Below are 21,216 nucleotides of genomic sequence, written 5' to 3'. Positions count from 1 at the left end.
GCAGTCGCAGCAAACGTCTCAGGGTCCAGCGTCTGCACGAGGTGACGAAGGATGGGTGGTCGGGCGGCGGGTAGAGACGGAAGGAAGAAGACACCACAGACGGGAGACGTGACGGAAAAGACGGTGATACAGACGGTTGACGGATGGCTTGTATCAGTTCGGTGGTGGGATGCCAGGCCAGACCATGGTAAGAGGATTTGTCACAGCGCTGGCTGACTCGTCCCTTGTTCAGGCGATGGCGACAGAGATCAAATCTTTTGGGGCATGGATTGGCGAGTTAGGATCTTGTCCGAACCTAGGAGGCGACGGCCAAGGGACCTTGCAGCCCAGAGCGAGGTAAAGATGTGCTGCTGGGCTTTCGGCGTCGACTGCGCGATTGCGACTGCGGCTGCGGCTGCAACTGCGACTGGGGGGGTTAAGAGCGGTCGGCGGGCGAAGGTGCGTGTGTGTGTTTTTTTTTTTCTGCAAGGATTAAGCATTCCGCAGTCGCTGAGCAAAGACCAAGCAAACCGGGGAGTGACATCAATTTTTCGTACTAATTGCCATGTTCCCTTCCTGGGTTAGGTTGGCTTTGCAGTGTTTGGACCGGCCGGGGTATCGGCAAAATCCATCCGCGCCGAACACGAGCGCTAGGCCCAAAGAGACACACCGCCTTCGAATTGTGTAAGATAATGCATGCACCCTGCTGCCTCTCACAGCTGCAATGCAGAAAAAACGGTGGAGCCACCAGTCTACCCCGCTCCCCGGCCCCTCTCCGACCCTTTTCTTCAAATCCATCGGCCCAGCGCCGGTCTGTCGCCGCACTTACCCACGGGAAACTCTCAGCCCCCCTCCCGGCCACCTCATGCCGATCATAGAGGGGTTCAGAGCGCTGCACCACCGATCTCGAGTCCTCTCCGGTCGTCTAGATAACGAAGGAGGAGCCGACGTACTTCAGCTTTTCTCTGGAAAGACTTGTTCATTCCTTAGGTAATCCTTCGATGGTGGGTAGGCCCCGCAGCGGGCATGAGGTCTGAACATGACAAGACATCCAATCAACCAACCAACCAACCAACCACAACTCCTCAGCTACATCTCATGATGAACGCCACGGTGGCTTCTACAATGCTGTCCAAATATGTCACTGTCAGGTCCGTCAGGCGATTCCTTGCCTGCTCGTGCAACCACAAAATGCCCAGCCACCCTCTGTGAAATTCAGCTTAAGCCTGCCATCGCTCCGTCTGGTGTTATTTACCAACCCACGCATTGAGACAGCATTTCATCCCAAGCACTGCGTGGCGCCCATCGCTTGACAAAGACCAAGCGTGTCTTTGCTCGCCACACTATCCCCCTCGAGTGCGACGTTTACCCGGCCGAGCACTACCCCGCTACCTCACCCGTCTTCCTGTACTTCCACTCGGGGGGTCTAGTCACCGGCTCCAGATCTTGTGTACCACCATGGCTTGCACAGGTGAGTCCTGCATCGTCTCACTGCGTGCACCGTCTCATTCTGACAGCAACCCCAGGTCTGCTTCAGAAACAAATGGCCTCTGGTAAGCGCAAGCTATCGTCTGCTTCCACAGGTGAAATCTTCGGGCTTGCTTGAGGATGCTCGAGCAGCATACAAATTCGCGCGACACTTAGGCGCGTCCAGCAATGCTGTTGAACGAAAGGTCATTGTCGGCGGAGGGAGCGCTGGTGAGCAGCACATGGCAGAGACATGTCTGTGACCGTCGGATAGCTGACCGTCGAATAGGGTTCTTCATGGCCTCTCTGACCGCCCACCACTTCACACCGTCCCCCATTGCACTGCTCTCAGTCACCGGTATCACCACCTTCCGCCATCGCTTCTTCAACTCTTCAGTCTTGCTCACGCCAGAGCCCATCACTGAATCGCAAATGTCGCACCATCTTGCGGCAGCCGTCTCTGTGGGAACTACATCGGCCAACAACCCCCAAGTCTTTCATCTCGACAAGCTCTTACCTGACGGGACCAAGAACGCCAACTTTGATGTCACCACGGTTCCTATCACAGAAGATGGCAACACCGATGAGTTTCCCCGCAGGTGTCTCTACGATTACTATGTGTATAGGAACGAGTTCCCTGGGCTCGTCGGAGATATTGACCCGGGATATAAATGGGCCAAAGAAGCAAGTGCTAAAGACAAGGTCGCAGCTTGGCCACCGACGACCATAATCCAAGGCAACTCAGACGAGGACGTCGATCTCGCCGTCAGTACTCACATGGTTGGATGTCTGGGAGAAGACAAGGCCAAACTGTTTCTCGCCGAAGGCCAGCCGCACCGATACGAAGCCACCAGGTTTCTCGAGGATGACGTCGACGGGATGGACGCAGTAAGGCAAGCCGTCTCGAACCTCGAGGCCGACGTTGCTCGTGTGGCCTAGGCTGATCTTGTGTCGTTCGACACGGGCGAGGCCGAGCCGGATGACACTGCATCTCTACGGCGCAATCCCGAACAGGAGGGCCGGATAGGTATGTAACCGTCAACAGCAACCCTTTCACCAAGCATCCAAGGCTGCCCATCATTGCGTGTTCCCTAACACAAAACTTGCTGATTCAATGTTTGCTTTGTCTCTTGTACGACGGCAGTGTGAGAACGTCACATTCCAGTAGCCACCATCACCGGGTGGCCTGATACAGCAACTCCATATTCTATGTGCACCATAAGAGCAATATTGCCGACCAGCCATAAGCAATCCATGCGAACATGATCCCGACATCGGATCATGGGGGTTGCGTCTAGCCCCCCGGACATTTCACAAGGATGCGCGAGATCCAGAACCTGAAGCCTGGCCCCGCACACAGCCAATCTGAGATTGTCGTCAACCTGTCAATCACCACGATCCACAGGTCCAACGTGATCATGCAATCACAGCGCCATTCTGTCACCGGCAGAACAAGTTGACGCCCGTAGATCCCGAGCCTAACCAACAAGCCCCGCCGTGTGTTGTGATTGGGTGACGTTCAAGTGCCGCATTGATGTCACCCCCGAGCTGGGCGCTTCCGGTGCCAATCCCCGCCCCCTTCGGGGGCCGTTTCTCGTCACATCACATTCCGGCCCCATCACTTAAACTTCAGAAAGGAGGGGGGGGGGGGGTCCCCGCCGACCCAACGGCATCGCGAGAAAACTTCTTCACCGACATCACAATGTAAGCTCCGTCTCATTCATCAATGGTTGCGGGGGCCGTGGCTTGCATGTGTGCATTTCTGACGAATCACTCGCCTTGGCCCTGTAACCACGGTTCCTGCAGGAGTTGGCACACGCTTGTCAGCTCGGGCGAAGGAGTGCAGACGGCATGGCCATTGGCGAAATTGCTAAACTGACTGAGATGACATTGCACAGTGATGTGCGCAGTAGTATCGTTCGTGCTTGGTTGTGCCCACTTCACGTCGGGGTTCTCGTCCGCCTGGCGTTTGTCGCGATTAACATATAAGCGATCATTCCCTTGCGCGTTGTTTTCTCTCATCTTATCAAGCAACTCACCCTTCAGTCTCTGGAAGCCTGTAATTACTCAACTCATAATAAAATATTTCATTCGTTACTTATTCAGAACCTTCAACATGGTCACACATTCGCTCACCAAAGTCCTGCTATGGGTCGTCACCCTTGGTCTTTTCTCTCTGGTCACTGCCACCAGAGTTGACCTCTCGGACATGGTGCCTCGGACCATTACCCAAGCCGACGGAACTACTTCAACCATCTACATCAACAGACGACTGAAGTTCACTCGGGGGTCAGAAGGTACCCGCCCAGTCCGGCTGACGAAGCGGTTCCCGTTCTCTGCCGGCAGAGACGAATGGTGCGGTGAACTAGCCCAAGACCCAACAACAGACTTCTCGACTTCGGCACCACTGGCGGCAGACTGCAAGGCCCTCGCCAACGCTCTGGGAAACGGTTTCTGGACCCTGCAGCCAGGCGACTTTGCAGGCGGTTGGGCTCGTGTCGCCAGCTCTGGAACGTGTAGCTTCACTGCGAGGTACGCCGACACCGGAAGCGCAGCGAGTCCCATGAGAATTGGGACAAACGACATCCGGTTCTACACCAACCGATACGCGGTGTTGGAGCAAAGCGGGAAGCTGGGGTTGCAGGGTACTGTTCAGTGCAGCAACAACGAGCGGATGCTGTTTGTGACTTGGGGATTAATTCACAGCTGATCTGGAGGCTTGATTGGGAGTCTTGCAGAGATTTAGACCATTTAGACCAAAGTCCGATGTCAAACAAGCAATTGAGAAAAATCATCGAAGAGACACTTCCCAACGCAGTAATCATACACTCATTTCCATTCTGATATTTCTCGTACATTATCAACCGGTATATTACACGACCTCATTGACAAACAGGCCAGCCATACCCTGGCCAGTGCCGATGCACATGCTAGTCAGAAGGACCTTCTTCTTTGTCCTGCGGAGTTCGCTCAAACCAGTAACAATTTGTCTCGCACCGGTGGCGCCGAGAGGGTGGCCCAGTGCGACGGCACCGCCACGGGGGTTCATCTTGGCCCAGTCAAGACCGAGCTTATCACGGCAGTAGACGGCCATGCTGGAGAAAGCCTCGTTGATCTCGACGACGTCGATGTCGGCGAGCGACAGGTTGTGCTGAGCCAACAGCTTGGGAATGGCAACAGACGGGCCGATACCCATGATGCGGGGAGCCAGGCCGGCAACGGTGGAGCCAACGTACTTGGCCAGGATGGGCTGACCGAGCTTGACGGCGGTGGAACGCTTCATCAGAAGCACAGCGGCAGCTTCCCACAAAGTCAGTATGCCAAAATAAATTGAGTTTAGGGCGGTTTTTGGGACGACAGAACTCACCTCCGTCAGTAACCTGGCTAGAGTTGCCTCCCGTGCTCGTGGGACCCCACTGCGGGAAAGCCGCCCGAATCTTACCCAAGCTCTCGGCGGTGGTACCCGGACGGATGCCCTCGTCCCTGGTAAGGATAACCTCCTTTGTCTCTCCGTCAGGTCCAACGACGTTGGTCTTGATAGGCACAATCTCATCGTCAAACAGGCCAGCCTGCTGGGCCCTCTCGGCTCTCTGGAAACTCTCAGCGGCGTACTTGTCCATCTCCTCGCGGGTGATGTTGAAGTCGTGCGAAACGTTTTCCGAGGTCCAGCCCATAGGCTGCATGCAGTCGGCCGCCTCCTGGGACTGGCTGACGACGGCGTCATCGAAGGGCTTCTCGAGGGCGTCGCCGCCAATGCTCATGCTCTCGGCGCCGAGCGCGATGCCGACCTCAATAGAGCCAGTGGTGATGGCGTTGGCGATATCGGCGGTGGCCTGGAGGCCGGAAGAGCAGAATCGGTTTATGGAGGAAGCACCGGCGGTGTTTGGGAAGCCAGCCGCGAGGGCGGCGGCGCGGAGCTTGTAGGCGGCCTTGCCATCGGAGACCTGGAGAACGGCAGAGTCAGCGGGAGTGTTTCCGGGTCGGAAGGGTTCGGGAAGAACAGGTTGGTACGCACATTTCCCATGCGAATGTCCTCCACCGCTGCAGGCTCAATCTTGGATCGCTCGCGAACCTCCTTCAGGAGGGCGTAGACCATGTACTCGAGGCTCGTATCCTTGAAGCCACCCTTCTTGGCCTTGGCCAACGGAGTGCGGATAGCTAACGTAATGACGATATCATCGGGGTTCTTGGACTGGCTACGCAGAAGAAGGGTATGTTGTCAGTTTCGGGGTCGGAGACTTTTTGGTCGAGAAGCCGAACGAAGTCCGGATCGCTGTGAGCGACCATCACATGGGAGTAGTAGCACGTACATCTGGTTGATGGCGCTACCTGGAGCCAGGTGCTTCACGATGGAGCCAATTCGCTCGAGGGCCATGGTTGCTGATTACGGGCGGGTGATGCGATTCGAAGACGACGGGCAAGGCGAGTTTGCAGCTTCGAAGACTGAAAGAAAGGAGAGAGACGGAGAGGGCGAGAAATAAGCTCGAGAGTTTCGTTGCTGGTCATGAAAGGAGGGGGCACCGGTAAAGTAGACATGGTTTGCGTCGGGGTTGGCCTTAGCTGCCGGCAATCGCGTCGGGTTCGGGCCTCGTAGGCCTGTCCCAGCCCCCAGACTGCGCAGACCCGCGCGCTCCAGGCCCTTCCAGTGGCTGTGGGGGAGGCAATTGGGCCGAGGCATCTCGGCCAGCGAACCGGCCAGTAGAAATCCAGTGCCCCGAGTAATGGGGATGCCGCGGAGTCTGGGGTGCAGTAGCGCGGCAGATGGAATCTGTTAACCAAAGGCGTGGATGCCCTCGCGATGCCTAACAGCAGCTAGCTCGATCTCAATCTGCATCCACTCGAGGACCCCTTGGGGCATTGTGCCGTTCTTCGGTCCATCTGCCGCACCCATTCCCGGTCTTGCCGATTGACAGCTCCTATCATCACACCGGCAAGACTCATCAGACGAGGCCTTGGGTTGTATAAGAGTCCTTGCCATGTGCATTATTAAAGTCAAATGCCCCGGCTGGACCTCTCTGTGCTTGTCACCTTGGTCCTCGGTACTAAAGCCTCATCCTCCAAGAAATCGTTTACTCTCACATCGTCGCAGCCATGGTTCCTCCCCACTGTCTGAGACTCTGAGTGAGCTTTGCGTGGTACTGGACCAATGAACTTGAGAGCAGAGGCAACGTGGAATGTTGTCGCAATAGCACGGGGAAAGAAGTTCACCTTGTAAGACGGGAACGCTGCGCAGGATGTTCCAGGTGTTCAAAATGTCATTCATATTCATGCTCGACAGATACCCGTCGTCTTCTCATTCCAGTCATGTTGGTGACTGTCGTCAAGCACCCATGCTCTTCCCAGTCTACGATCAAAACCAGCCCAAAGAAAATACATTAGAAATATGTCGGTAGCTTTTAGGGACATTTTGATCCTCTAGCCGTCTACATGTTTGGAAATACCTTCGCAGCGGCACATCTCTCATGTGCCCTGCGTCATCTATCTCGCTCGCAGATTACTGATCATGATCAGAAGCTAAAGGCATAAACAACAGCAGCAAACGTCGCCGCGGCAGCCACAGGCATTGGCGGTCCTTGCCGCGTGCTACCGCTGTTGCCAGACTGGGGATTCACTCCCGTAGCGGTGAAGCCCAAGTACCAAGAGCCAATGTCGGTCAGCTTGCCATCGTTGTTGAGGAATGAAGCGTTAGCTCCAACATTGCTCGTCTTGGAACGAAATGCGCCAAAGTAAGTGTACCGCTCAATGTAGTCGATTTTGTCAAAGTAATCGGCAGTCTGGTTGTAGTACTCCTGGGTGGTAGCGAGATCCTGGTGGGCATAGGCATACTCCGTGACCCAGATCTTTGTGTCCGGGAAGCTGGGCTACTGTCAGCAAGTGCGGATGCCATTGTGATATCACATCAAAAGACTTACTTGGCTCTACGCTCGCCAATGTGACTAGCCAGGCCGGCGAAGTTGTCGTACCAGTGCACGGGAAGAAAGTCGTATGTGCAGTTTTTCTTGTCACCCGAGGTGCTAATCAGGTCGGAACAGTTACCCAGAAATTGTTTCAACCATGGCAGACCTGCGGGCTGGCCAGTGCAAGCAGGCAGGCCCAGCTTGACGCCCATCTCACCCAGAGGAACAAAGTTGGCTACCCAGGCTTTGGCAGCAATGGCGGGAGCAATGTCGCTGCCGCCGTACTGCGAGGGGCCATCGGGCTCGTTGAAGCCCAGAACATGGGTGATGTTGATGTTCTTGTCCTCAATCAGACTTTTTACAGCTTTGAGAAAGGTGGTGTCCTCTGGGTTGGAGGAAACACCCCACATCATGGGGACGAATTCGAATTCGGCCTGGGTTTTGGAAGAGAAGGCCGGGCTCGGGATCTCCTGGTAGTTGTAGTACCAGGTCAGGTCGGAGCCGGCCTGAACCCAGACCTGGTTGTCTTGGGGCCAACTGGCATTGGGAGTGAAGACAAGACCGCGCTTCGAGGATTTGGTCTGGGCGGCCACGAGGGGCAACAGGGCCAGGAGGAATGTGGAGAGCATCGCGGGCGGACGAAGTGGGTGAGACCGGGTTCCAGTCGGGTTTCCAGCTCCAGTCCAGCGGGTTCGGGTCGATTCGACGGCGGTCGGGGCAAATGCGACGACGTTGGTCACGGGGACCTGCGGGGGTCAATCCACGAATGTTCCGGCGTGTTTCGACACGAGAGAAGCTGACGCTTTGGTTCGCGATGATGCAAAGGCAACGAGGCAGATTGTCAGTTGCGGTCGGGTTATCGAAACGGATGGTTCAAAGGCGTCAATGGAAGGAGTGTGGTGGTTCGGAGCACTTGAATCTGGCGATAAAACGAGTGACAATGGATAAAGCCAGGTGCTCAATGGAGCAAAGTAGGTACGCAAAGGTGAGTCGAATACAGATAGAAAAAGATTGGAATCGCAGGACAGGAGGGCAAGCCGGGGGAGGGAAGGAGAATAAGGAGGAAACAAAAAAAAAAAGGTGTCTGATGAATGTCTTAATGTCTTTCACCGGTGCAGGGCGTCAGGCAAGGCAAGGTACGGAGTTTAGCGGCCCATCGCGTCGGATCTGGCTGGCGTTGGCGGCGTTGGCGTTGGTGCTGGCGTCGACGGTGAGCAGGATGGCGCTGGCGGTGCTCGGGATGGTGGTTTCGAGGGGCCCGGAATACTGCCAGGTCGAGGACGAATAATGCAGCAATTAGCGTCTCTCGATAAGGGAGCTGGAAGTCCTAGTCTCTAAGGTAGGTAGAGCGATGCGGCACCGCCGTCCTTGCCGGTTTGGGCGGCGATATGCTCAGCTCGCCTCTCCAGTGCCAATAAATCCCACTCTCCTGCAGCCTTTGTCCATTGGCCTTGGCAATGAGACCTGGACTCGTAGAGCGAGTGAGCGAGTGATGCGTCAATTCGTGGTGTCCTACCAAGGCCTGGGCATACAGCCTTGGCGAGGTCACCGTGGGTGATCGACGAGGCAAGGGACGGGACATGGTGGTGGTGGTGTTCTGGTTCATTGTGAAGGAAGGTGGATGATGTCCCTCTATTTCGTTTTCTTCTTTGTGCGTGTTTCCCTGTTTCCGCGATGAAAGAAACGGGAAAGATGGAAACGCGATTGTTCCTTCCCTTTCACGTCCCACCTCCTCCCCTGCCCTGCCTGCGTGCAGCGTGCCTGCCTTGTAAGTTGTGGTGCCTGTGGTTCTTTCCCTCCTTCCCTTGCTGTGTGTGGTTCCTGCCTCCCGCGTGGAATACGACGCGGAAGGTGGGCCGGAAGGTGGTCCCTGCGCGGGCGGCGGGCGCCACACAATCAAACACTCCACGAGTGTCGCCTCAGGCCTGTGAAAGAATCAGCTTTTTTTTTGGGGGGGCCCAGACCCACCAGACCCTCAGCTTAAACTTGATTAAGCGTGGCCTTCCCTTGCCTTCCCGGATCCGGCCCCCGCAGCTTGCGAAAACCTCCTTCCTGTCGTCCCAATCACCAAGCTGCCTGCCACCTCTGCTCTGCTCTTTCTTCGCCAACAATCGCGCTATTGACTGCGCCAAGAACACCCACTCAAAGGCACAGATACGTACCCCTGCCGTCTTTTCCTCTTGCCGCGCCGTCATCTGAATCTATCTGGTCGGCCTTCATCTTTCCCATCAGTCATTCTGCCTTCGTACCTGAAGGAGGTAACAAAGGCATTGTCACTGCGTGCGGTCGTCCTCCACTTCCTCTCACCCCCGAATGCCTGGCTGGCTTCTGCCTCCCTCAACGTGACGACCCATCAGAGAAGTCTCCCTTGCGTCACAACGTCCCAGTCAATTTGCAACGGCTTTTCTTCAACGCCCACCATCAGAAAACCTGGTTCACGTGTCTGAAACTCGGCCAGCCTATCTGCCCTACCTGAGACCTCGCTGTTCTTATCGCTTTGCTCGTGACTTTCGCCGCCTCACCATACCTTAGTTATCCGAGCCATCAACTACCGTCCAAGTCTTGTCTGGTCAACCTGTCTTCCAGATCGCAGGCATTTCCTCATCATGTCCCTCCTGACGTCTGATCAAGTCGACGGAAATAGTCATCGCCTCCTACAAAGCCTTTCTAAACTTCGTGGAACCATTGTTCTATGTCGGGGCTCTATCCTTTTGTTGCTGCCAATGCCACGGCCTGAATGCCATCTCTACAACCTTTGTCGGCCGCCTCTCTATCATGATACATAAGGACGGTTTCTCAGGCTTGACATCTGTGCATCCATCAAACATGCTTCTTCCCGTGAACTCACCCCTCTGCTGCGTCTCGCAACCCCTACAAATCAGCATTGCTTCACTTAGCCATTGCAATATTACCGCCGCATCACCCTACCGCACCCTCGCAATCTCTTTCTCTCTGTCATGGCCCCAACGAGGCGTCCCACGATGAAGTCCAAGCCGCTAAGATTGCTTCTCCCTGAGGGTCACAGATATCTGGAACCCATATATATGGACAAGTCGCACACATCGTACGCTTTCTTCACGGGCTACCCATGGACAAAATCTGTTGGTAACTGTCCATACAAGCACGACTGTCCTGGCTCTGATCTACACGCTCTCGCATATCCGCATGCCAAGGATCCAAATCAAGCCGTCGACGAAGAGGATTCGAATCAACTCATCAATAAGTGGATTCCTGAACTTCTCTCCGATGCGGAGACTGCACAAGACTTGACCAACATTTTGATGGCAGAGGTAGAAACGGCATGGGGGGATGCCAGCGCATTGAAGAATTCGCTAAACATAAACATTATTACCGGCCTTCTCGAACACGTCAACGCTGCTCAGCTAAAAGATATCGTCAATCGGTCTTGGCTCAAGTTGTTCGATCAGTGGTGGTCCTTTGCTTCTAATGCGTCAGATAGGCGCCAGACTGCATCATCTCCCACGACTCAGACCAAGGAAGGTGCCGCATCTTGGTTTGCATATTGGTTTGGCACGGGCTATCCTCTCCCCGAAGGCCGCGATATCGATGTCACCGAATGCTTCCGCAGGTCGGTTGACGACGTCGTATATCTGGAATCACTCTCAAGACCCGGCGGTGGCAAGCGTTGGAATTCACTCTTTCATTACCACGAGTACACCGAGGAGCAGGTGGGAAAAGAATGGTTTGTTACACACAGAGTAAATATGCTCCCATTTCTCAACCAAGAGGACCTTTCGGACCCCCAAATTCTTCGGTCGCTCATTCTCAACCGCATCGCCAACCACCCCCGAGTCTTTGCTCGTGCAGACTGGGAAGGCTGTCACCTTGGAAGGGCTGGCAAGTTCTGTGTCCCAGCCTATCACGACAACTGGTTCATGGGCTTCCCACCACAGGCTGAGCTACTGGAGATGAAACAGCCTCACGAGAGACGTGAGTACTTCCATGACTATGCTGTCGTCTTCAAGGACCCCACAGGCGAGGACACGAAAGATGGACTGTTCCCGCGGTTGAAGAGGGCTGGCCTCCTGTTTGGATGGGAAGAAGGCATCATGGTCCTCGCAATACAGGCCGTGACGCTGCGCTTCGTCAAAGTCGTAGCCGAGGACTTGTCGGCTTATGTTGATGGGCTGCGAAGCCGAGGCGAAGATCTCAACGGTCAACCGGTGTCCAAACATCTTCCCATTTGCAAGGCCCATACTTGGGAAACAATTCCGGCGGAACTTCTGAGATTCGATGCCGTCGACAAGGGGCTGGTTACCAGCGGCCAGTTTTTCCCACCCTCTGCTACTGCGTCAAGCTGGGATGTCGAATTCAAGTCCCGCTTGGAGAAGCGAGTGGCTTTCGCAAAGGAACAACTGCGAGAGTTGTGTCATGATCCGGCCGTTTTCCGACGCAGCATTCAGAATCAATACGATCAACACTATGGTCACATCACGGATTCTTCAGACAATGAGAACGATGCATATCGCATTTTGCCGCATATCACGAACACAGATATTGACGCGAAGAAGGCATTGGTTAACGATCTCATCCGAAGAGTTATTAGGCGAGCCGTATTCGAAGTTGAAATGTGGCAATGCCTGCTCGACAAATTAGAAAGACTGCGCGAGCTTGCCGATGACGAGAACATCAACCTGGACGACAGGCTCGAGCAACTGGACGTGCAGGGGCCCGTCATGGACGCCTGGGTTGATCTGGGATTCCATGCGCGCTGGATCGCCGCACTACATGTCAAACATCTGTTCGATCACGGCGGTCTGCTCGCGACTCACTCCATCAGGGATTACTTCCGCCGTACCCAAACGTGGGATCAGCTGAGACCCGAAGCTCCATCAGATCAGTGGATACTCCCGAGGGAAGGCCGTATCAAAATGGACTTCTCTGCGGTGGCTGGCTACAAGCGACCGTTGAACGTTGAGGGATGGGAGGATGTCAGACTTGCAACCGATGCGGTTCACAGAGGCCTCTCGTCCTTTTACTCCATAGGCCGGATCGGATTGCCCAAGATAATCCAGAAAATGCATTCTGATCGGCGTCGCCACGCCCTTCTCGGAGTTCAGCCGATGGTCAGCGAGGACTACACGGCAATCTTTGAGGCTGGCTTGCTGAGTCAGAGAATGGAAGCCATGCAGCCTTTCGGGGGCGATCTTTCCACCGACGATATGATAGATCTAAGGGAGAAAAGTCCTATCTGGCAGTTCTTGAAAGAGTACGACCACTTTCCCTTCGAGAAGCATATCGATCAAGAGAGGCTGAGATTGGTTCACTGGTTTCTTGGGGTGACATACTACCATCCAAGCTTGCCAGAGTCGCAGAGCAGACCCTTTGGGTTGGTTCAGAAATGGTTAGACGGCTTCTGGACCGAGATTGCCACATGGCTGGAATCTGGAAACGTTTGGCGTCCGCAGAAGACCTCGGTCAACATCTTGAGCCAGGCTTTCAACGAACTGCAGATATCGGTCGGTATCAAAGACATCGACGAAGACTTCCGAATGCAGAACGATGTTTTCGACGTGGAGGGGAAAATAGAGGACGAGCCAATGGTCGGCTACACCGAGGTACTGCACGGTGACGCTCCGGCACTGGAAGCACCCATAGTAAACTATGGCGAGGTCAAGACCATCAGTGAGGACGACTTCCCAGGCTCCAAACTATTAGATATCATCGGCTACGTATATGAATGTGGTGAGAAGGTAATAGCAAGAACCACTTTTCCGCAACCGCAGAAGGAAAAGGAAAGGGGAAAGAGGCCGGCTCGAAAGAAAAAGAGAACCAATGCCCAGGGCAAGGTCACCAAGGCGACCGCTCGGCACTCCTCTCATCCATCCACATTCTTCAAAGCCTGGAAAGCATTCGACAAGGGGGGTATCCGCTTTCAGGAAGGCACATTTAATGTCACAAAGATTTGCGGCAAGATCACCAACCTCCGGCCTGCCAACTACGAAGAACCCCCGACCGAGTTCGTGATGCCTACTCGCAACGGCATGATACGCAAAGAAGAGCTCAAGAAGGTGACCATGGAACTTGCAAAGTGCCAGCGAGGCGATGACTACAAGAGGCACCTCAACGATCTGATGGCAGCCGACCCCCTTCGAGGCACGAACAAGATCAGGAAGAAAGAGTGGAGGACCATGGAAATCATCTATGGGGATCATAGCACCAAACGAAAGATCACGTACAAAAATGTCGAAGATCTATTCGTTCGCCTGGGATTCGAATTCGGAGATGGAAGCGGGAGCCGGGAGAAACTTCAATGGACCGAAAATTCTCACATCCCGAGAGAGAAGCTGAATAATATGGATTCTCAAGTACACCCATTGCATAGGAAGGCCGACACTTTGAATGAAAGCTTCATCAGCAGCCTCAAGAAACTCTTAGAAGACTGGTTCGGTATCTCTCAAAAAACAATCGAAAAGTATTACCAACGAGCGGGCCCGGAGTATGAACTGGTTTCAGACTCGAGGACTGGCAAGGACGGTAAGGACGGTAAGGACGGTAAGGACGGTAAGGACGGTAAGGACGGTAAGGACGGCAAAGACGGCAAGGGCGACAAGGACGACGAGTACGGCCAGGATGATCAGCAATTGGGGCAGGAGTGAACTTGGGGGCGAGGAATCGGACAAGGAGCATTATGGGGGCGTAAGACCGTGTAGACGAATGACTTGAATCTACTAGACTTTGTCTGATTTTCAGCGGAGGCGTGTTCTCACTGTTGTCTATATCTCCCCGCAAATGGCATCACTAATCTCCCATGCGCTGTCCGTCAACCTGTTGCAAGACATCAGGCCTGTCTCTCTGCTTGGCTAGGCGCCGCTTCAGTAGCCTGGCCCTGTCTATAGACACTCTCGGAAAACTCAACTAGGTCGTTGTCAGAAACGATCTGTTGCAGCCGGCGGTCGAATTCTGCCCGCTCGGCCTTGATCCTCAGTAGCATAAAAGCGAAGAGGCCGATGAAGGCGACGGTCATAACAATGTACATGGTAAGAAGTAGGATGGTCAAACCATCGAACGCCATCTTGAAGGTTAGTCTTGTGCTTTCGGTGGAGGTTGAGAGGTGTGTATGCTGAAGATGTGTCAGCGTCGACGTTGAATTAGGATCCTAGTTGAAGGTGCAGAGTATTCAACTTTCATGTCTGCTGATGACCGTCGTTATATAATAACCTTTTGCCCGGTTCCGCGAATTGCCTCGGGACCTTGGTCGTGATTCAGCGGCCGGCGGTTGTGCGACAAACTTCACTGTCGCGGCGGAGGCAGTCATCACGATTCGCTAGTACATGCATCGTCGACAAAGTCGAAATTCACTTGAAGAGGGGCGAGATGTAAAGATATCAATCGATTATGATTATCAGGAGACTATCCCATATGTGACAAGACCAGAAACCCAATTCCCAAGCCGGTAAAAGCAAAAGCGAAGGGTATAATGCTATGTGCAGCCCACCAGATGTTGTAGCCCCGTATCCCATATCCCGAAACCGCCGGTCCGTACCGTGCCGTACCTGTACCTGTGTCCGTGTTCCTGTTCCTGTACCTGTACCTAAGGGGAGACCTTCCCCTCTTACATGACCCTATCCAGAGGTTACCCTGATTCTATCACCGGTCCCCGAAACACGCCGGCGGTGTGCTCACCAGAGCATCCGCTTGAGAAACACAGAATAATCAAAAGCCAAGATGAATGCAAGATTGGTACGAAATGTATCGAGAAAGAAGGAGAGAGCGAACGGTGCAGAGAAGATCGTTGTATGGGGGTTATGTGGTGCGATGGTCGAGGGGTTTAAGTGAGTGACGCGATGTAGTTAGCGATGATAGTTGCGCAGTTATGAGATTGCCGAAGGGTAGTGTCGATAAGCGATGTAGGGTTTCACGAAATGCCGTGGGTGTGCCGATAATGGTACGACTACGGGGCCGCGAGAGCTAGGAAGGTGGTAATGTTGGAGAGCGAGTCGATTTGAGTTGGCGTCTAAGGTGGTAACGAGTGATTGTGTAGGGTTAAGATTCGCGCCATGCAGCCAAGTCTATCACCGAATGGTCCGGGTTTAAAACGCCAGTGTATCCCTCTATTGACGAAGAAAGCAGCTCGCCGGCTGTGGTAAGTTCTGAAACGAGGATGGGCGGACGTGGAGGGCAGAGAGGTTGGTTGGTGTGGGGAGTGGGTGCTAAGAGAGACGAGCCATCATCATACGCGTCGTCGAGAGTGTCCTTGTCGGGAGGTGCATCAGCTCGCGCCCCGGTAGCGTCGATCTCGAGGTCGAGAGCGTCACTCAAGCATGGAGCTGGAGATGGAGGGTCGGAACAGCTGCGCCAGAATAAAGTAAGCCGCGCCACCCGCGTTCGTAAAGCAACAACATGCCAAGGTAGATTCTTCTGAATTGATGGGTGTGGTTGTTTGCTCCGACCTACGTTGTCGACTGTTCGGCGGCCTGGCGCTTCATGTTGACCCCGCGACGAGATCGTTCTCGACCTGCAACCGACTTGAAGATGGGTGTCAACATAAAGCTCAACACCTCATGTGAATGGTCCGGGTGAGCCCTTGGGTCCATCGACAAGCATACGGGTACGCCAATGCACGGCCGAAAAGGCATGGCGGGAAGGCAAGCGAGTGGTCGGAAACAAGTTGACTTGGGGGTGCTCTCAGGAGACACACGGCGTGGAACAGGAGTTATCTGGTGCTAGAGGCAGGCGGCTTTGGCGCGGTGTCGGTTTGAAAGGTCCTTGACGCAGATGATGTACGTCATGCAGGCCGGACGGATGCAGGCTACCCCTCCAAGAGACGATCACCAGATACACCCCCAACCCATCATGCACGAATACTGCAGCCAGTCAGAAGCTGTATCGCGGGCTTGGGATCGAATGCGTTATCGAGGTGCACATGAAGGTGGTCGGTCGCGATAAGCCCAGTCGAGGCGTCACGCAGAGCGATGGAGAATCCGGTCCAGAGCGTGTGTGGTTGAAGATGGCGGTGAGTATGTTCCGGGGGGTTGAAGTCGATGCGAGAAGCTGCAGGCGCAAACCGTCAACCTTGAGAGAGACCCCGCCTCCCCAAACCAAAGTTTTCGTGCAGACGACAGAGATGGGACATGGAAGGCGAAGAGGAATGCTGCGTCGGAGAAAGTGGCATCTCCCATGTCCACAAGGCCGCCGTCCATGTTCGGGGGAGTGGGGCTGGCACATCGGCCGGCCAAAGCGGGGCGTTGACCGTCTATTTCGGGAAAGGTGGACGCCGTTCGGGAGAGTCGATTGGTCTGCGCCACAACACCTGACAGCCCCTCGGGACCCACCCATCCACACCGAAAACACAGGACGACACCGGAGGGGAGACCGGGGTGGAACCCGTGGACCCCTACCCCCTACCGCAGTGTCCCACCACCACACCCTCATTGTCTTTGGCCGCAGTGTAACTCGTTTCTGTTCCTCTCGTTGCGTTGCAGCCCATGCCGTCCAGGGTGCCAAATGCCCTCCCAATCAAGTCGACGACGTACGACTTCGCTCCAACGACGTCTCTCGAGACCTCCTCTTCCATCTGAGCTTCTTGTCCGTCCTCCTCTTGTCCCCATGCCTCGCCCACGCGCGGCTACCATCCAGTCTTGATGCCACACCCCAGTAGCAGTAATAGTGACTCACTCCCAAGAACCCTGGCGGGATCCTCTCATACCAGGCTATCACGCTTGTGCCTCAGGAGACACGAGGCAGAAGCACGCCACCTCTCTCGTCTCTAGGGCTGTCGCTCACTTGGTCCACGGCCATGCCCTCTCCTCCCGACCATGGGCCTCGCGGCTTCATGCCCGTTGCGCCCCATCACCGTACCCGACACCACCATAGACTTGATGGCTTGGGGCATGGTGCGCAGTCATGGACTGGTACTGCTCCGCGTACGTCGTGGGAGCGTGCATGGCAGGTATCGCAGTGTCCCATCGGCCGGGAGCTGGTGGAGGCGTGTGCTGGTTTCCAATCGGAGTATGTAGACCGCTGCCGTACGAGCCAGCAGTCATCGATCGGCTATCATAGCCGGTGACAGCTGGGAGAGGTGCCGCCAAACGTAGACCGGACTGACGCGGGGAGACAGCTGTAAGCGCAGGCGACAATGTCCGCGGCGGTCCTGTTGAGTAAGTCGGCCAGCTGTGGGTGCTGCCTGTAATCGAACGCGGCGATGTCAAAGCCTCATGGTGCACCTGCGATGGAACACCATAAGCGCTGATATGGTCCGATGCAACTGTTGGAGCTGGCGGGGTCGGCAGCGGCGGATAAGCACTGACGGGAGTAGGTGTCAACAGGTGAGATGCGGGAAGCGTCGACGACGGACTGGCGCTGTATTTGCCAATGATCTTCTTGAGAGCCGACTCCAGAATCTTCCAAGGGAACACCTTCACATCCTTCTCGATGTTTCTCGGCTTCGGGTTCGGGAAAGCCATGATGATCTTGAAGAACTCCTCCGAGTCCGCCTTGGCCTTGCTGACCGTCAAGGGGCGGAAACCTTCCAAGTTGCGACGAATGCGGTTCTTCTCCTCGACAGTGAATCTTGCTGGAGCCACGACCAGCTGCTCAAGCAGATAGATGGTGTCGACGGATGTGACGTAGCACTCGTTCTTCTCGGCCCACCAAATGCAGCTGATGCAAATGCTGTTGGGCGGCCGTTCATTGACATTGACGGCCCTGAAGCTCGTCGTTAGTGTCGAGCCCGACTGCTTCTTGCTGAACATAACGATACGTCTCCGGTTGGACCATTCCTCTGGAGACCAATCCACGGCCATGCTGTCGAGCTTTCCCATGATTTTCAACACAGCCTTGTTGGAGTACGAGCCCCAGTGGCTATATCCTGATCCCTGTCCTCCACCGGGGGAGCTGGGAATAGAGCTGGTTCGCACGAGTTGGGGGGTCGTAGCGGAAGGCATGGGAAGGGGAGTCAAGCTAGGGCGCGAAATCTGTGTGTGCGTAATGGGTGGACCCGGTGTTCGGCCGTACGCCTGCCAGCCGGCCATCGGTGGTCGCAATGGCGGCGGCACGGCGCGCGGATAATGCTGATCCGTGAAGGAGTTGGTACGGTATGCGCTGAGCATGTTGGTGTTGTTGCTGTCTTGCGGAAAGTTGCTTCCATAGGGAGACTGCGTGGGCTGTTGCGGAGCTGTCGCGAAGTCGTAGGTATTTGTAGCGGACTCGTTGCCTAGCTGTGTGCTTGCTGACCTGGGTGACTGATGTTGTTGCTCAGGTGACTTGGAGACCTTCCTCGTGATGACTTCTGAGCTAGCACCTGGACCTCCAAGGGGTGCTTCGTGATATACAAACTGGCCCACCGGCGCACTCTGGAAGTGCTCATGGTTTTCCGTCTCAATCACCAGCGAGACTGGCACGTTCTCGTTGGGGCAGCCGGTGATCACAAAAGGCGGCGCATCCGCCGAGACAGTCAACAAGCTGCCGTTGTCTTGAGGGTCCTGAATGGGATCTGCTGGGACCTTCTTCGTTCCGAACACGAGAAAGTAGTAAGGTGCCATCGCAAGCAGATCATACGCCGAAGAGACCTTTACCAGCACTTTCGTGCCGGCGCCACCAGTGGAAGGCTGAAATGAGGCCACAGACAAGTCAACACTGCCGACTCCCATGTATGGTGCAACCGCATTGTTGGCTGCGAATGCTCCTTGGTTCATCTGAGCCGCTGTGAGTTGAGCCGCGCCGCTATGCTGGGCGGGATAGTTTTGCGCGCCATACTGCTGGTAGGCCGCCTCCTCATATCCGCGAGCTGAGTCGTACCCTGCGAACATCACATCATGTCAGCTAAGTTGCACTATATCGATGGCCAGCTCCGCCGACACAATCGTTCCTCCAGATCAACTCAGGAGGATTGATGCAGCTCACTGGCTTGAAGAAAACGTACCGTGGATTGGGCCTGGCTGGTGCTTCCCGTAGTGCGACATGGGGAGGAGACCACCTGGCGGGGAATCACCCCGAAGGTCTCCGTTTGCCCTCGCAACCGCCTCTTCGTACTTGAGGGTCACCGTCTCGGGTGAGTCGAGGCCTTCCTCACCGATGATAATTGGCCTCTGGGGGTGGAAGTCGGGCTGCTTCAGGGAGAGAGGAGCTGTCAGCCTTTCAAACTTCTATTCCGTCGGCAAGAACAAGCTTGCGTGCGACCAACAGCAACGTCTCAGGGGCGGCTCGGCTCCGTGCTCTGGTGATGGGCTGACTCACTTCGAAATGCTTGTAGGAAGCACACTCAAACTTCGCAGCAGACATTCAAGCTGTTGAGAAGGGTGCACTTGGGAAAAGGTGTCTGGACTGGTGCCTGGAAAATGCAAACCACTGTTTCGGGAGCGGTGTTGCAACGACAGGAGGAGACTATGGCCTTGTGGGACCGTCGAGGGACAAAGGGAGAAAGGGAGAGATATGTCTTGAGATTGCAGTGATTAAAGTGAAGCCCAGTCTTGTTTACCAAATTAAGGCCAAGTGCGAGGAAAGGGAGGATCCCTAATAGAGGCGAGTCAGTCTTAGGAGATTCTCCCGCCAGCAGTGGTTTGAGACACCGTACTCAGATATGTGGATGGCGTTTCCGAGCTGGCGAGTGGCGCTAGGAAACTGGTAGATCGGCTGTATTGGCCTTCGGAGGGTTGACGCGACTGGAACCAGGGAGCAAAGTTGTCGCTGCGGCTGAGTAGCAGGTTGAGAGAGACGAAAAGTGCAGGTTGGGAAGACGAGCGATCTGAGAAGGCTGAGAAAATGCTCAGAGGCGGCGATCTTAAACCAGTACCACTTCTTTGACGGTGGAAAACGCGTGCAAAAGACTCAGACCGATGCACCTGTCATTGGTCGCTGGAGTGCTTGCAAACCGAAATCTGAAATGGAGTTTCGGGAGGATCCAAAGATGCCAGCGCGGTGGTAACCGACTGAAAGGCCTTCGTGCCAGGGCTGGTTTCCTGGAATGCAAGTTAGCCATATTGCGAAAGATTCAGAGTCGACATTGCTTGGCGGGAACTGCTGGCCACACGGGAGCTCGCAGCACGAACCGCATCGGATTCTTGCTGGAGTTCGTGGTCCTGCAGCTGGTGTGCGCAGTGGGAGGGGATCACGCACTCAACCGTTGAGACCAGGGTGTTCGCGAGAAGTAGACCCAATCACGGCTCGGAGCTGTCGACAAACGAGTTGCTGTGGTTCGCGATGCCGAACCCGTGGAGCTGGGCCGTGCCTCGTTCGTTCGTTCTGCAGACTGGCAACGAACCTGTTCGCAAAACCAAGGCGCAGCAGTTAGAAACAGGCCTCAATGGAAACAAGCCTAAGGTCTCGCAGTACTACTGCATTTCCTTTGGCATGAAAGGAAGAGGCAACTTGCGAGGCCTACCAGAGCCGGTGGAGATGTGGTGCGCAAGGATATTAGACGAGCATGAACAGAAACGGTGGACAATGCCGAAGATGTGGATGATGATAGAAGGGGAGAAAGAGATGGGAGGCGAGAGGGAGAAACGCAGACTCAGAAAGTCAGACTGTGTCGCTGATTTTGTTGCGAGGGTGAAGTAGGTAGATGAGGAATGTTGGTGAGGCACGGGGAAGTGGTGTTGCATTTCTTGGAGAGGTCGACAGATAGATAGCAAGTTGCTCCGGTCTCTCCTTGCAGGCCCAGGTACGCGTTATGAGCGCAAGGTAGGATAGACGACGACGACGAGTCTGTGGCGATAGACACAAAAGTCCGGATGGGCAGATCCACGCGGAAGGAACAGGGACCTTGCGAAGATGGATATTGCTTTTCCTCTGCTTGCCGCACTAACAGAGAGCTCACGCACCAATAGCTCCGCTCTGGGGTTCCCGACGGCCCTCCCTTACGGTATCACCCCTCGTCGTTTCTTTTTAGAGAAGGCTCTGTTTTCTGCCCTGG

General features: G+C 55.0%; 7 protein-coding genes across 7 annotated transcripts; 3 read left to right on the top strand and 4 right to left on the bottom strand.

Moving 5' to 3' along the window:
• Positions 1 to 1,437: 1,437 nt before the first annotated feature.
• Positions 1,438 to 2,385, top strand: CGCA056_v005846 (uncharacterized protein; the record flags this gene model as incomplete). Its single annotated transcript, XM_037321097.1, has 4 exons — positions 1,438 to 1,450; positions 1,506 to 1,532; positions 1,624 to 1,677; positions 1,736 to 2,385. The coding sequence occupies 4 exons, from the start codon at positions 1,438 to 1,440 to the stop codon at positions 2,383 to 2,385; spliced, it is 744 nt and encodes a 247-aa protein (XP_037181190.1).
• A 1,177-nt stretch (positions 2,386 to 3,562) lies between these two features.
• On the top strand, positions 3,563 to 4,156 carry CGCA056_v005845 (uncharacterized protein; the record flags this gene model as incomplete). The annotated part of the gene is made up of 1 exon (XM_037321096.1): positions 3,563 to 4,156. The coding sequence occupies one exon, from the start codon at positions 3,563 to 3,565 to the stop codon at positions 4,154 to 4,156; it is 594 nt and encodes a 197-aa protein (XP_037181189.1).
• Positions 4,157 to 4,318: 162 nt separating this feature from the next.
• On the bottom strand, positions 4,319 to 5,821 carry CGCA056_v005844 (3-ketoacyl-CoA thiolase; the record flags this gene model as incomplete). Its single annotated transcript, XM_037321095.1, has 4 exons — positions 4,319 to 4,746; positions 4,814 to 5,390; positions 5,462 to 5,642; positions 5,757 to 5,821. 4 exons carry the CDS (start codon positions 5,819 to 5,821, stop codon positions 4,319 to 4,321), a joined length of 1,251 nt encoding a protein of 416 aa, XP_037181188.1.
• A 1,132-nt stretch (positions 5,822 to 6,953) lies between these two features.
• Positions 6,954 to 7,972, bottom strand: asl1-3 (Alkali-sensitive linkage protein 1; the record flags this gene model as incomplete). The annotated part of the gene is made up of 2 exons (XM_037321094.1): positions 6,954 to 7,302; positions 7,359 to 7,972. 2 exons carry the CDS (start codon positions 7,970 to 7,972, stop codon positions 6,954 to 6,956), a joined length of 963 nt encoding a protein of 320 aa, XP_037181187.1.
• A 2,352-nt stretch (positions 7,973 to 10,324) lies between these two features.
• On the top strand, positions 10,325 to 13,963 carry CGCA056_v005842 (uncharacterized protein; the record flags this gene model as incomplete). The annotated part of the gene is made up of 1 exon (XM_037321093.1): positions 10,325 to 13,963. The coding sequence occupies one exon, from the start codon at positions 10,325 to 10,327 to the stop codon at positions 13,961 to 13,963; it is 3,639 nt and encodes a 1,212-aa protein (XP_037181186.1).
• A 182-nt stretch (positions 13,964 to 14,145) lies between these two features.
• Positions 14,146 to 14,379, bottom strand: CGCA056_v005841 (uncharacterized protein; the record flags this gene model as incomplete). Its single annotated transcript, XM_037321092.1, has 1 exon — positions 14,146 to 14,379. One exon carries the CDS (start codon positions 14,377 to 14,379, stop codon positions 14,146 to 14,148), a length of 234 nt encoding a protein of 77 aa, XP_037181185.1.
• A 2,758-nt stretch (positions 14,380 to 17,137) lies between these two features.
• On the bottom strand, positions 17,138 to 19,586 carry CGCA056_v005840 (uncharacterized protein; the record flags this gene model as incomplete). Its single annotated transcript, XM_037321091.1, has 3 exons — positions 17,138 to 19,104; positions 19,228 to 19,411; positions 19,542 to 19,586. The coding sequence occupies 3 exons, from the start codon at positions 19,584 to 19,586 to the stop codon at positions 17,138 to 17,140; spliced, it is 2,196 nt and encodes a 731-aa protein (XP_037181184.1).
• Between the last annotated feature and the right edge of the window lie 1,630 nt (positions 19,587 to 21,216).

Source organism: Colletotrichum aenigma (genome assembly GCF_013390185.1).
Source record: "Colletotrichum aenigma strain Cg56 chromosome Unknown KSG_Cg56_contig03, whole genome shotgun sequence".
Lineage (NCBI taxonomy): Eukaryota > Fungi > Ascomycota > Sordariomycetes > Glomerellales > Glomerellaceae > Colletotrichum > Colletotrichum aenigma.
This window is presented reverse-complemented; position numbering and strand designations above follow the sequence as displayed.